General features: G+C 40.3%; 1 protein-coding gene across 1 annotated transcript in view; it reads right to left on the reverse strand.

Moving 5' to 3' along the window:
* The window catches only part of LOC108071519 (glucose transporter type 1-like), a 95,493-nt gene that overhangs the window by 26,632 nt on the left and 52,590 nt on the right, over positions 1-16,271 (reverse strand). The window contains 1 exon segment of the mRNA XM_070285249.1: positions 2,688-2,993. Coding sequence (XP_070141350.1) covers positions 2,688-2,697 — 10 coding nt within the window. The 5' untranslated portion in view covers positions 2,698-2,993.

Here is a 16,271-nt window from a genome sequence, read left to right on the forward strand (position 1 = left end):
ATGCTGATGACGCAAGCAGTCAACCACACGGATGTTATTCATGTGTGTGCGAGTGCAAGGCTCCTTCGCACACAGACAGAAAAATATCACAAAAATCGCATATACTAACATATACACATAACCTGCTGGTTCAAAACTTTATATAGCCAATCAAGATTGAAGCTGATAAAGTCAGAAAGCCAAAACTTATTAGACAAAGATCTGGGGAAGTCGTAAAAAAACTTTAAGATGGCCAAGTGGGGATGGTTTATATAGGAAGTTATTCAGAGTTTAAGCTAAGAGCTTTTCTTTGAATAACAATTCGTTTTCTTAATATAATAAAAAATAATTGACAGCAAAACAAAGTAAATCTAACAAGTTTTTTCCAAATTTAAAATTTTGTACATTTTTTTAGGGCTTCTAGAAAGCTTCAGAATTTACTAGAGTTTCTAGAACCCTTAAAATAGGGTCTACAAATATGTAATTACCAAATGAAGTGTTATTTTGCTTGTAATAACATTAAGGAGCATAATTTTGAACCCCGTGTAAAGGGTTTCCCAAGTCAAAGAAAAATACAATACAGAATCATATTTTTTGTATTCTTAAATTTCTATCAACTACCAGTTCCATTCTATTATATTTTTCGCTTTACTATAAACCAATCAAATCTATTTTTATTTGCTCAATTTTCTCATTGTGCAGAAACTTTGAGGCCTCTGGCCATTGACAAAAAGTTGCCTGCAGTCCCCAAACTGTTCGGTTCTTTTCAGTTCTGTCCTGTTCTGGCAGTTGTGACAAGTGGCCTCCAACTGGGCCGAAAAGAACTGGCTGCAGCTCCTCCTCCCTGCGGGAGTAATCGGGCATTACGCAATCCTTGCGGCATACTTCTAGGCTGGCCACGATAATTGATACCCTTTGTCGGTCTTAGAGTCGCCTCTAGACGGCAAATCAAATTAGCGAACCGAATTGAAAACTTACTTATGCATGAGAGCGCCGCTAATCATAATTTTCGGAGAGGGGGGAGTAATTTAAAATTCAATTAACTAGACGCACAAACTGAAAGGGTTTCCCTGTCAATATCAGTCTCCCTTCCCCAGTTGTACTTCCCCTATTGAAATAGATATGTAATGCATCTATTCAAAATCATATTCATGTTCGAATTCAATGCAAGCTGAGCCGTTGATGAAAAGCCTTTTAACTCGAAGCTGGCTTCTTCGGTGGGGCTTTTGTCTTAAACGGTTTGTCAAACTAAATGCATGATTGATTAAATGAAATAAAAGCCCCTCACACGCACACCTGCAACCGCACATAGAATGCAGGATATTCAAGCTTGTGCGTGTGTGTGTGTGTGTTCATTAATAGGCTTTTGTCTTTGCCCACCGCAAAAATTATTGCTGCTCAAATGCACTCGAATGTGGCATTGTTTTGGTTCTCCTCTGCCCCGGCTTAAGTGCAGGCAGCAGGCAGCATGCAGCTCAGACCGCAAAATCCTTAAATGCTGCATTAATGACCACCCCACACATACACACACACATAAACTGGGATCGAGTGACCTCACTTCTACAGGACTACGGATGGTCCATCGCCTGCCCCTCGATGATATCACAAATTAAATACACTTGCACGTTAGCTTAACTCGAAATTCAACAAATATTGAGAGGAGGATGGCGACGGAGGGGCGTGGCAGCTGCAGGACTCTCTGGATTGCTGTGTAAGCACGTGTCTGGGTCGAGCACTTGACAATCAGCACTCACAACAGCCAGCCGTCGACGGCCGACAGGATGAAAAGGCAACGGCAGACGAAGGATGCCAAATTCGAACAGTGGGGCGAACAGAAAGAAAAACCAATTAAACCGGTTAAAATATATTTTAAAATATAAAGCTAAAGATAATTAATATACTAAAATATATATTCAAGAGTTTAAGGATTCTAAAATCTGCCAGATACACCTGTAACTAAATCCCTTTATAGCTTCCACTGTGCCACCGTTCAGCAGCTGGTCTAAAGGCTTGTCTTGGCTGTTGGCTTTCGGGATGCCGCCATTGTCATAGCTTGTTGCTATTCCCGCACTGCCGCCCATCATATTCCCGCATCCTTTTGGTCCTGAAATCGTCGAGGAATATTGACAGTGCGGGCAGCTGTTAATACAACGCAAACTCTCCATTTTCGGCTTCCATTCTATATATACTATATCCATCCTTAGCCAGTGTAGCTGCTGCTGTTGTTTTCGTTATTCTTGCCAGAGTTTGCACGTATTATCGCATGTGTTTATTTGTCAACACACCGCTTCGTTGCTCCAAGCCGCCGCATTATGCTTTTATTCAAACGTATTCAAACCCGTATGGAATATGGTGGCACTTTAAAGAGCATAACTGTTGCAGGCAGCACACACGGCGTATGATTAATTTCACCGCCTGCAATCCATCAGTGCAGGAGTTTTTCGGGTAGCACATACCACTGACGCTTCATGCGGCAGTTTAACCATAACGATCTGACATTTTTCACATTATTAAAATCACTTGCGAACAAAGAGTGATGAGCGCGGAAAAGTTTAATGTGAAAAATATCACGTATACGCTGTGTATGGCACGTTAAAAATGATGTTCGCCATAAGTGCAAAGCATTTCCTTATAATTTTACTGCACTATCGAGACATGATGTATGGGGGACTGCATAAAAGGCGGTAAAGAAACACTGAGAGACTTACCGGTGCACATAGGAAAGCCATTTCGTTGCCAGTCCCCCGGTGAAAAATGCGAATTATCCTGCGTTCCTTCGGATGCTGCTGCTGACTAAAGAACTTTCGGATTCGGATTCAAAATCCTCCGCAGTCAAATCCAATTTTCGACCAACGTGTCGTCTTAGATTCGCTTTCCTCTCTGTCCCCCTTTCTCAACTTTATGCAGTTTTCTTTCTGGCAGCTGGCAAATGATAAAAACTGGCGACGCACTGCTAGAAAATATGCATTTTTAATGCCATAAATTAGTTTTGCCGTTTGCCGTGCACCGGGGAGCTGCAAAAGAGAGAATAAAGAGAGTGTCAGAAGTGCTGGGATGAACTAAGCTCAACTATGCAGAGTGCCTGCAGCTTTTTAGGGAGAAGTTTTCTCCTAAAAGAGGTTTATATATTTGAGCTCTAATCGTCTGATTCCATTAGCGCACTAGCGTAACTTCAAGCTTGAAGTCGATGTGTTTTAGTTTATACAAAAATGCAGGGATGTTTATAAAGTAAAAATACATCTAAGCAAACAAATTAATAAAATTAAAGTTTTCTTTTAAACCTAAATATTTAAGCTGTATCTCAAACATTTCAAGAAGGATTCTTCATTCTTTAAATATTTCAAAATGTAACAAAAACTTTCAGAATGAGTTGTAATTTTAAGGTTGTAATTTTAAGGTATATATAAGGTATATGTTTATAATTTTGTTTTAAACTTTAATAAAATGCTGTTTGGTCTAGTTTAAAACATAATTAAGTCGTCTCATGCATACTCGACACTTTACACTCTGGTTAAAAGGGATTTTCCCGAATTAATTTGCAGTTTTCATTCCTGGCTTAAAGCAACTCGCTGGCAGCAACCCAGCCACCGAAATCACATAACCGCATTGAAATTAATGCTGTCAGCACGTCAGTGGGGGGGGGGAACTTCATCCTCAATCCTTTTTCCCACAGGTGTATGGCGACGGCGGCGGCAACGGCGGCTGCCAACTGGCAAAAGTCAAATTAAATTCTATTTTTAGGCGCCCAAATGTTGGCGAACCCTTTCTTCCCTGCCTGCCTGCTGCCATTTCCCTTTGCCTTGCTGGTTTGTTAATTACTCCATGAATTTGATAGTTTTCCATCAGTGCGGATCACACACGGGGCTGATGTGGATGCTGATGATGATGATTATGTGGAAAATGAATATGCAAATGTTGGGAAAACCGTGCGAGTGTATGGATGTGGATATGTACAAGAGCGAGAGAGCTCTCGAGTGTATCAAATTCGGGGTTGTGGCCCCACAGTTATGGATACCAATTAGAATCTGGTTATCTGGCATCGACAGCGGCGCAGCGATTCGGGATGAATCCGCAAGCGAGGCACGAACAGAACAAGGAAAATCTCTTGCAGCCGAAATGAGCTGGAAAATTCGAGAGGGGGAAAAAGCGAAGCTGCCTGCAATGAATGTGAATGCACTGAAGAAAAACGAATAGAAATTGCGTTCTTAGAAACTTTTAGTTGCTTGAAAACTTAAAAAAATATTTATTAAACAAAACCAAATAAATTCTCTTACTTTCCTTAAAATTTCCCTCATTTTCTAGTTTATAGTTTTTTCCGAGTGAACATTTTGTTTCCCCTCTAGTGTTGGCTCTGCATCTCGGCTAATGATGCGCATGATGTGGCGGCATTGTCCTCGTCTTTATCCCTTTCCCCACGCCCATTTGCAGGCCCATCAACTTCACTTCATCTGCATCTGCAGCTTCATCTGCAGCACTGCATTTGCTTCATCCCCAGGCGAATCCTGGCATCCCGCTTGGCCAACGTTCCACTGACGAAGGCTTACTTGACTTAGCTTGGATAGCCTCCAACTGTGCGCTGCACCGCATGAAATTAATATTAATCGCAGCAATGCATTAAAGCCGCTTTTAGCTTCTAGATTTTCCTGCCGCCAGGATTTCCACACACACACACACACAAAGCCGCTGCTGTTGCTGCCTCAGCTCGGTTTCCTTTGTTGCAATGTGTTTATTGTGAATTTTATTTATTGCTTTGCGGTCGTGGCGGTTATTAAAATTGCCACTGGCAATTTGTAATCATTAGGCATTCTCGCTGTCTCTCTCTATTTGACTGTATCCCCTTCCCTTTCTCGTTTTCTCTGGCTTTTAATGCTTTTGCTTTGCACACTTTTGGGCGCCCATTTGACAGGCGGCTGACAAAAGTCAGTGACATTTTAACCAAACTAATACCCATGCACTTATGCAAATCTCACACAGACACTGCAGCCTCCAAGAGAAAGAGATGGCTAAATAGGGAGAGAGAGAGAAACAGATAGGGGCAGGGCAAGAGATGGGATGCTGGCACTGCCATTTGCACATTTAACGTCCTCGTCCTCGTCCTCGTCATCCTTTCCCTGGCTCACTCTTTGTCTTTCTCCCACCTCTACTTCTAGCTCCATCTCTCTCGTTCTCTCTATCTCTCACTCTCTCTTCTCGCACTCTCCCCTTTCTCTAGTTGTCGTGGCAAAATTTAAGTGGCCACTTGACTAAATTAATATGACACTGCAGCAAGTGCAAGTGGCCAGGACTTGTCCTTTTCCCACCCCTCTTTCCACTATCTGCTGGCCTCTGTTCCTACTTTCCCAACTCTTGCTTAACAATATGAATAATTATGACGAACTATGGCTACCTGATTTGCACACAGACAAAAAATACAAGGAAATTATAAGTTATAGTGTCGTTTAACTTCATTAAAATTAACTCGCCAAATCTGATATATTCTCATAACTCTTTTAATTTTCCTATTTTCAGTGCATTCTTTTGATATCCCATTTGTTCACCAATCAATAGAAACTTGACAAATTTGCAAGGAGCGTATCGCACACAACCTTTTGTGGAATTTTGCACCCAATAATTTACCAAGAAATTTTGCAGCACCCAGCTGAGGTATACACCATCACAGGTGGCACCAACGTCTTCTTCTGTCAATTGCCTTAAATGCAATTTAATTTTCCACCTGATGATGTCCTCTATGTAAGGCCTTTGCACTTATGTGTCCTTCTCCAGCACAGCAACAACAAGAAAAAAAAGTAACAACCACAACAAATACAAGCACAAGAAACCGAGAAAATCCCAGCTGGATTGTCGCCGTTGCAAACTCTTTTTTTTTTGTCGCCGCACAGCCTGCGTCCTTCGCTTTTCGTCCTTTTACCGCCCACTAAAAAGCACCCCATTGCAAGCCTCCATTCAAGTTCCTGTACTGTCCCAGTCCCTATCCTCTTCCCTGTCCACGTCTCGGTGTCACACTTGGCTCGCAGTTTTGTGGCCAGGCCAGGGCTATGAAAATAACCATAAGGCAATTGCCCGGGCGGGTTACAGCATACCGCCCTCATCCTCCGGCCCCCGTTCACTGTCCCCTGTTCCCTGTCAGGACCCCACCGCCCTGTGGTGGCACTCATAAGCCTTGAATGGTAAATGTCAAAGTTACTCCTTAGCGTAACATTCGACACATCGGGCGTTGAGGTGTGAGTGAGGCCCCCAGTGTGTTTGTGTGCGTTAGTACACTCATATGTGCACTGAGGTAAACTCTAGGGCTGAGACTTTTTAAAGGATATAATAAGCATTCAATTAATAAAAAAAAAGGATAAAGTTAGATATCTAAAATCATTTTTTATACCCTTGCAGGGTATTATAATTTCAGTCAGAAGTTTGCAACTCAGTGAAGGAGACGTTTCCGACCCTATAAAGTATATATATTCTTGATCAGCATCAATAGCCGAGTCGATCTAGCCATGTCCGTCTGTCCGTCTGTCCGTCCGTCTGTCCGTTTCTACGCAAACTAGTCCCTCAGTTTTAAAGCTATCTGAATGAAACTTTGCATATAGTCTTCTATATGCTCTCACTGCTACATATGTCGGAACGGGCCGGATCGGACGACTATATCATATAGCTGCCATACAAATGTTCGATAAATTTTTGGAAAAAAAATTATAACTTGGCTGTTTTTCGATATTATTCCATCATTTTTGAGATATAGCCATTTTATATTATTCCAGAATTTTGGTAAAAATTTTATGAAAATCGGACCACTATATCTTATAGCTGCCATAGGAACGATCGGGAAATTAATCGAAAAAATTATAACTTCGTTGTTTTTCAACGTATTTTAATCTACTTTGACACATGAGCTTTTGGTATTATTTCAAAATTTTGGTTTAAATTGTATGAAAATCGGACGACTATATCTTATAGCTGCCATAGGAACGATAGGAAAAGTAATAGAAAAAATTATAACTTCGTTGTTTTTCAACGTATTTTTATTTACTCTGAGATATAAGCTTTTTTTTATTATTCTAGAATTTTTGTATAAATTTCATAAAAATCGGACAACTATATCTTATAGCTGCCATAGAAGCGATCGGTAAATGTATAAAATATGTAAAGCTGGTAATGTAAAACTGTAACTGTCAAACTGTAAACATAATAAGTATAGATAAAATGTAATGAAACTTTGTTTTGTGAGTGTTTTCAGCATTTAAATCTATAATATAAACCAATCTGCAAGGGTATACAAACTTCGTGCCGAAGTTAGCTTCCTTTCTTGTTTGTATATTATTTCATCATTACACAACCAGTTTTGTTTTAAATATATTCCCAAATTTATGGTTTTATCCTTGCAGTGCATGTGTGGGTTCTAAGCTGGGGTCCTGTGCCCAGCCTGGATTACATTACACTAAGTTCTGTGCAAACACAGTTGGCGCAGTTCATTAACATGTTACATGGAGTTCAGTCGGTCTGGGGACTCGACTCCGTTCCACTTTGGATCTGGGCTGTAGAATGTAGGATGAAGAATGAAGGATGTGGGATATATAGAATGAGGATGTGGATGAGGATGAGGATGCTGGATGCGAGGCGCTTTGCCTCTGTTTGTCTGTGCAAATGTATGCGTAAGCACAATATGCCAGCCTATCTGGCTTTCTCAGTGCAAAGGGTGTGGGCAAGGATATACTCTCGTACATCCTTTATGCTTTCTTTTTCCCGATGCGGAAGTGTTGCCCCAGCTGCCTCCTCCGCCACTTGAAAATGGAGCAGCTCAAAGCGTTCCATTCCGAATGGGCATAGAGAGGAGCACACACACACGCCCACTCTGGAGTGTAGGTTTTAGTCTAAGCTGTGCATTTAAATGTGGAGGCATTAATAATTAACAGACCTCGACAGAGCCGAGCTTGCGAATGCAGCTTCCAAGTGGGAAGGCTCTTCCCCTAATTAGGCGGCTTTCTCGGGCGGAGTGGACGACTGATCATCATCAGCTCTATTCTCTAGTTAATTTGCAGTTTTAATACGTTTTCCACTTGTGGCCAGTTAGGAAGCAGGGCAGAGGCTGGGAGGCTGGGAGGCTGGGAGGCTGGGATAAACTTTTAACCGAAATAAGGCAGCCAAAATTTCATTTTGCCAGCCTGCAGGCGAAACCTCCTTCCAGAACCCTATTTCTAACCTCTTCCCCGGGGGCACTTGCAACCAGCAGCCGTTGCATACTTTGCGGCACAAACAAAACCAATCCCCCAACAGCCGCAGAGCAGCCACGCCCCCAGCACCATATATACATATGTGGGTATGTGTATGTTGCACGTCAATGAGTCCCGAAACAAAACCCCAAAAACAACTCATACACCCATAGGCACACACACAAAACTGCACACCACTCACCCATACAAGGATATAAATGTGCAGAGGGAGAAATTTTAAAATATTTTAAATTTGTTTATAACAAAATTAAATATCTTTATGGTTAGTCATTTAAAATACCTATTAAAACCGGTTATACATTCAATTAATTAATCAATGTAATATCATTAACATCATTTCACACAACCAAATACTCAGTAATTGAGACCATTTCAAGGGGTTTTATTCAATTTGTCCTAACTGTGCTTTTTTGTATTGTTTTTTCTTTTCTCAAATCAAAAAGTCAAACTTTTTTAGATGTGCATCGTAGCTAGCCATTCCCTGCAAGGCAGGCCTTAAAACTCGCAGCAATTCGTTTTAATGAATCCATCTACATCAAGAGCCAGAGCCAGAGCCAGAGCCAGAGCCAGATCCATATCCTCGTCCACATCCATGCAGGCCGCAGAATGCACTGGGAAATGGTGGAGCAGCAGGATGTGAGGTTGTGGGGTGGCACCGAGTGGTAGTGGTTCCATCTCCAGCCGGAGAGGAACTGATTGTATCAACTTCCTAAGTGGATTTTGCAGTCCAACTGGCATTAAGCTCTTGGCCGCAGGTAATTTCGTATGAATGAAAAGCAAAAGTCTGCCACCGCCACCGCCACCATTCCCCCTGAGTTCTCTGTTTTCGTATTCGTATTCTGTAGTGTTTTCTTGCACCGCTGCAGTTTGTTTTGTTGCCGAGCGACAATGACAGGACTGACTGGCAGGACGAGAACCATTGCTCCGGACTTCTGAAGTCCTCATTCCAATTTCTGGCATTTGACTACAGTAGAAGCTCGGAAAACGAGAACTCCCTTTCCAAAAATAACAAAAAAAAACTTTTGCAAGAAAAACTTTAAACTTTTGACTTAAACACTTGTAACGTATTATTTTAAGAATTAATTACTTCATAATTTCAATTACCAAAGAAAAAACTTTTGCAGTTTTTAATTAGTTTTGTCATACTTTAATTTCAGTTACAAAAACCAGGCTTTGTTTAATTATAAATTAATACACAATTACAGTTTAATAGATGTCTAAAACATGTGCTTGTAAATTTTAAAAATTAATTAAAATAATAATGAGTTTTCTTCGTTATAACCCCCTTAAAAATATGAATTAAAAAACTGCACTTAATGCAGTTTTTAATGTTTTTACTAAAAATAAATAATAATAATATCAAAACGATTTAAATATTTTCAAGGAGCTTGAAAGTACCCTGCTTTATCCTAGACAACTTCTAATTTTTCCTCGGAAGCCCCTGATTTCTTGAAAACAAAATCTCCACTGTACTTGGTTATGCATATGAGCAGCTAGCATCACCATTTCCCGGAGGGCCAGAAGACCTAACTACCCGAATCTCCCCTAGCGTCAAATCTCTGACATTTCATGCCTTTTTGAGGTTTTCTGGTCGCGAGCTTCGCTGTCCTCGCTCTTATCCTTTTTTCCTTACCCCCGTATCCTGCCGCCCTTTGCTGCTTTTGTAGTGACATTGTCTTTCAATAAACATTCATTCCTATGGCCATGGAGCGCAGGGAATCCGCCAGGGCAATCCTCCTTGGTTCCGTTATGATTTTTGTTTGCCTGTCGAAACTTTACTCGTCCTTTCAGCTGCCTTCTGATCCTGCTGCTTTCCGCTACTGGCCCCTCTCCTTCTATATGCGACTTTTCCTGCTGTGGCTTTTCGCACTCATGAATTTTTAAGCGGCATCGCTGCCGTTGCCAGAAAACAGCAACTAACACCAAGTCCTTCTCTCTTTTCTGCCCTCCCCTTTTTTTGGGTTGGAAAAGTTGAAATAGTTTCAATGCAATTTTGATGATTCGATGTTTGGGGGGAAACTACTGCAGTTATGCTGTTTCTTTTAGCCATTCGCAGGTGTTCCATAAGCAAGGAAATAGCTTTGCACTTGGCGTAAGTATTACATAAATTGTAACTAAATCAACCAAGATCGAAATAACTACAGAAAGGTTTTAGAAAACAGTACAATTTTTAGACCATTTTTTTTAGGTTTGGGGAAATCAAGAACTGGCTTTTTTCTTCCTGTGCAACCTTTGCCCTCGTAGGTGCGTATCAAGGCACTCAGAATATCTGAATGGGTTTCCGAAATTGAAAACATTGTCAAGCTCCCCTGCCTGGGCTCCCTGAGCCAATCAAAAGCACACTTTTAATGGGAATTCATTGCACCTCATGAAATTCAAACCACCCTCTCAAAATTCTATGACAGTTTCCGCAATCAATTTCTGTTTATTAATTTTCAAACATTCAACATATGACCGTCATCGGGTTTCAATTGATTACGCATCAAAAATATATAAATGAAAAACCAAAGTGCATTCTCATATGGGTCTTTTTTGGCAAAAATGTTGGCCATAAAAAAAAAACAAGTAAAGATAATTTAATAAAGTTGAGTGGAAAATGCGCAGGCAGCTGGTTTTTGATAGATTCACCATTAAAATGGATGGCGTTTGTTTAGTCGCGTGGAAGCGCCATAAAAATCATAAACAGCGGCAAGGTGTGCAAAAAATGTTAAAGTAACGTTAGCAGGAAATAATAAAGCAACGAAATTCGATTAATATGGGTAAAAGACGTACCTCAAAAGTATGGGAAAATTCACGATTCAAATCTAAATACTCTTTTTGGCCACTACAAGAAATCTTATTAATTTTTAGCCAGTCATATTTATAAAATCTTTGCTTGTCATATTAAATCGAGATAAGTACAATCTGAAATTTTACTATCACGTTGGTTCTATTTTTAATACATATCTCTAGGGCGTATAGTAGCCATATTAATCTTTAATTCTGCTGATATATTTTTAGTCAAGTACTTTTAAAAAAACGTGATGATTGGTTATGTATGTTGGACAAATACTTGAAAAAGAGAGTACTAATTAAAACAGGTTGTTTAAAACAATTGCAATCTCTGGGGTCTATGTTTGGAAATCAAGCGATAACGCCTTAAGCAATAAACTACATTATACAATCTAATTGCAATCAGTTATTGTGTTTGCTGTAAGCAAATATAAAAACCACTTGTCGTGGCTTACGCCAACTTTGTCATTCATAAAATTTATGCTTGTAATACCCTTAATGGTAAATTAAAGCGGGATTGATATAGGATAAGAATTGTACATTTTTTAAGTTCCTTAAATTTTAAAGAAACTTTTAAAACATAAAGCAGAAATAATTAATATAATAGTTTATTTTTAAACTTTTCTTAATGAAAGTCGATTAAATTAAATGTATTAATTTTGAATATATCTTCCAAAGTTAACTATACACATTATTTTATACCACGTTAACGTTATAACTTTATAGTTCTACAAACTTCTTGTATATAAAAACTACAATTTAATGCCATGTTTTTTCTTATAATCGTCGGTGACTGTTACTCGATATTTACTGTAATCAAATCCGAATATAAGCAAAAAGCGATGGGAAAGCGAGAGTATCGAAATGCAGCATGGAAGTATCTCTTGTTGTTGTTGTTTTTGCTGTCGTTCTGTTTGCACAATTCAATTCATCTTTTTTTTCGTCGCTTTTTGCCGGCCGCTGAAGGTTTTTAATTGAGTTGAGTTGTTGTTGTTCTTGCGGGTTTCGCAGCATCGTGATTTTCGTTTTAAAATTAAATGGAAATGCAATTGTTTTTAAACGCGCAAACTTGTTGCAATTTTCGTTTATTGCTTTATCTTGCCCCGTTCTTTCTTCTCCGCTGCCCCCCCTCTGTCTCTCTCTCACACGTGGATGTCATGTTTTTCCAGTGAATGATAGAGGAGACGAAGAGCGTAAGAGCGGAGAAAGGGAGATGGGCAAGGGGATATTACAGACAGATTCTTGGGGCATGCCATTAATTATTGCTTACCTCTCATTTATTTTACGATTTCACTGCGGCTGCCATTCACATTAATTGATATTGTTAAAAATAAAACACACGCACAGAGCGATAACCCCAAGACGTTTAATTATTTATTGATACAGGTGATTAGCCGAAAAAACGCAAAGGAAAGTTGACTTTACTTTATGGAACAAGTGCACTCAAAAAACAGCGATTAGCACTACGCGACTGATAACGGAGATTGGACGGAACAGAACTAAGCACTAACGACCGACAATGGCTAATTAACAATGTTTACACCTGAACGAGAAAAGAAACCCAACCGCGCGGCACCGCTCGAAAATTAGTGACTGACGGCATCAGAGTTCCAGATAAAACTGAGAGACGGCAAGCGGTCCAAGCAGCTGGGGGAATGGGAGCTAGAGAGTGAGTGAGAGTGGGGCAGTGGAAGAGCGTAAGCCGTAGAGCCATTAAACCGTAAAACCGGCCAGACCAGAGTTATTGGTGTTGTGATATGCTTGCTAGGAGAGGAGAGAGAGGAGCAACACAATGGAAAGGGAATTAATGAGAGCGATAGCGGGGGAGTGGAAGACTGGAAGAGAGAGCTTATAAGATCCAGCAGAAGCCGGGAATACACTTTACAGATTAGCTGGAAAATTATTTCCAAAGAATGAGACACGATCAGTTGAATGCGAACGGGACAATTAAAATGCGTTGCAGAGAAATTCAATAAAACATTTAGAAACAATTCTCATTTTTGTTCATATAAAAATATGGCAGCTTTCTATTAAATTTATTTCTTTGTTTTAGTTATGTTAATTTTTTGCAGTAATAGTGCTCTATTCCCTTGTCCAATATATAATGTTATTGGTAATAAAGAAATTCATTATAATAAACAAGAAAAACTTAATATATTTCAGCTTATTTCTCCTCAGAAAGTATAAAAAAAAGTATATAAAATTTCTATTAGTCATCAAAAACCTTTAAGGCATTTTTACGAGGCAATTCCCTGTTGGAAACTAACATATAATTAAGCCAAGTATTTTTAGAATATTATAGTAAAACGATATGTGGGGCGCACTCATCCATTTCACTAGCACTGCCCGCCCACCTTTATGATATATTTTGCATACGACGTGTTGCCAATTACGCATACGCACCGAGAACAAAACGAACTTGGAAACGGAAAGTGAAAGCAAGGCTTACATCCGGTTTTCCACATAGACAAGGCAAAGCCCAACCCCAAAACCTCTCTCGGGCTGCACATTTATTATCGAGACAAGCTACTTAGTGTAATCGCATTTGTATCTGCAATTACACGACTGCCGGGGCTTTTGATTGTGATTCGGATTGGGATTGTGCTTCTGATTTGGTTTCTGTTTCGGTTTGGGATTGCGATTCCCATTTCGATTTCGGTCTCGATTGCGGTCTGTTATCAGTGGCATCGATGGTGGCAGTGGGGGGGCAGGTAAAGCCTTAATTCCCCGCGAGAGTGTTTCGCCAATTAGTATCGAGGGGTGTCGACTCTCGAGTGCCGATTAAATCGAAGGGGTTGGGAGACCGAGAGGAGTTGACAGAAGCGTGCCTCGGTAGTACTTGTAATTATAGGGGTACTGATAGCAGACAGACACTCCACGAGGCCACGATAAAAACACAACACAATTGGAGATATGAAAATTAACTTTAACTAAGTGAACTTGAAGTGTAGCCAGGAAGAGCAAGTGGGAAAGATAAAATAAATGCTAGTGAAATATATGTATATAGGAGGAGCATAGGAGAACAAATGAATATTTATTTTGGTCTAGTCTTTGTTAAAATAAAAAAATTTGTAAAAAAGTTCAAAGTGTTTGATAATAATATTGTATAAAAGCTGCTTCACAGCTAAATTATTCATTTAAATCACTTTATGGTATGCGTTAAGATGATAAAGAGACACAGATTAAAGGACTCAGATAGTGGCTACATATTTCCTCTTATAAGTGCCTTATAGTTATCACCCCCAATAAATCCATTTTATGTGTTAAGATAAAGCGCAATAGTTTAACATTCTGGGCTCTAAATTGTTGCTGGCAACGATGCTTTGACTTTGAATCACTTTTGCTTTGCTCATTAATCTCAATTCGAAGGCTTCAAACGTTTCTTCGAGAATCTTGCGATTTTCCCCCCCTACTCTGTGTATGCGTATATTGTGTGTTTTTGCAATTATTTATGTTGTTCATTTGTTCAACGGTCACGACAGCTGAACAAAGCAGAGAGGGGTGCAGCAGCATGGCGTAGGAGCAATAAAAGGAGCAACCATGTCCTCGTCTTTGTCTTCTGCGTAGTCCTCTGACGTTAGACGTGGCCGAAGGGAACTGGAACATATCATTTACATGCCAGGCCAGCTGCACTGACAAACCTAAGAGGAACGTGATGGTCGAGGGCTCTGATCATAAAATACACAGCATATAATTCTGCTGCTGGCAAATATTCTGAAGGCTATGATTTTTGCTCAACGATCGTTGCCTACTTTTGGCAGCCTCCTACAGGAAGTAAACTCGGGAGAGATAAATAACGCTCTATTTGGTATGTAAGTAGAAATTATAATAAATTTCTCAAGTACCAAAATTACACTTTTACAAACTATCGAGAGTTACGATTATTTTCAGTGTATGTGAATGAAACACGGAGCAGCCACAATGACGCACCCCCCAACGACCCCTCCCACCAAGGCTGGGATGTAAAGTTTAACACATAAACTCAAGACAATTTGTGCGCGTATGTGTAAGGAATAAAGGCAAAAGGCAAATAATTTACAAGTTTCTGCAGCTCAGAGGCGGGGGGTGTGGGTGGCTCCAAGCAGAGGGGAAGAGACGGGTGGCGGGGATAGAGGATAGCCAGCGTGAACATGTGCGAAAGCAAATACAAATTCAGCGAGCGAACTTTTGCTGCTCTCGTAGGCTGCAGCAACAACAGAAACCATCCAGACGGGCGCACACACACACACACAGAGAGGCGCATAAACTGCTCACGCACACACGGACAGCGGAAAATGTGTTACAGCAAAAGTGTAAAAATAAATAATTTAAAGTGTGTGTAAAGGACACGGCTGCGAAAAACATTGGGCGGCCATTGCCATAAAGAGCTGAAAGAGGGGGTGAGGTGGCGAGGTTGCAAGAGTTTGGAGGTGATTCCAAGTTGGCGGTAGGCACACATACACTCATATGCCCTGCCAACCATTTGGCGATTCTCGAATCGCCGGTCGCCAGAAAGAGTCTTCTGGGAGTCGCTTTGGCGATTGCTGGAGGACTTATTTACGAAAATCGCCAAGAAGAGTCTTCTGCGAGTCGCGGTGGCGATTATTGGTGAAATAATTTTCGGGAATCCCGAAGAAGAGTCTTCTGGGAATCGCGGTGGCGATTGCTGGAGGACTTATTTACGAAAATCCCCAAGAAGAGTCTTCTGGGAGTCGCGGTGGCGATCACTGGTGAAATAATTTTTAGGAATCCCGAAGAAGAGTCTTCTGGGAATCGCGGTGGCGATTGCTGGAGGACTTACTTACGAAAATCCCCAAGAAGAGTCTTCTGAGAGTCGTGGTGGCGATTATTTGGCGACTCTTAGGCCGCGCGCACACTACGAGCTGAAAGCGGAGCTGACGGCTGAGAGCTTATCCGCGGAAAGCTTATCAGCGATCGGAGCTTTTTGCAGCCGCGCACACTGCGAGCTGAAGCTGATGTTGATTTGTAATTGTTTTTCAAGCAATACGTTTAAAAAAAACATATTTTAATTCTTTAATATTTTTAAAATATCGTTGTTAATGCGATGACATATTTATTTAGATCATCATGACATTTAAATTTTCGAAATCGGACCACCCAGTTCTCCAGAATATGGTTGACAAAGTACGTTTTTTTAGTGTACTTTGGCACCCTGTATCTCGGAAAGTTGACAATATTTTTATTTTAATAAATATTAAAAAAATTCTTCATACTTTTCTATATAACTGGACAGAAATTTAAATTTCTGTTACTTAAGCGCTAATTAGGGCAATTTTTTAAAGAATAGTCTAAAAAATC

This window comes from Drosophila kikkawai, chromosome 3L (genome assembly GCF_030179895.1).
Source record: "Drosophila kikkawai strain 14028-0561.14 chromosome 3L, DkikHiC1v2, whole genome shotgun sequence".
Lineage (NCBI taxonomy): Eukaryota > Metazoa > Arthropoda > Insecta > Diptera > Drosophilidae > Drosophila > Drosophila kikkawai.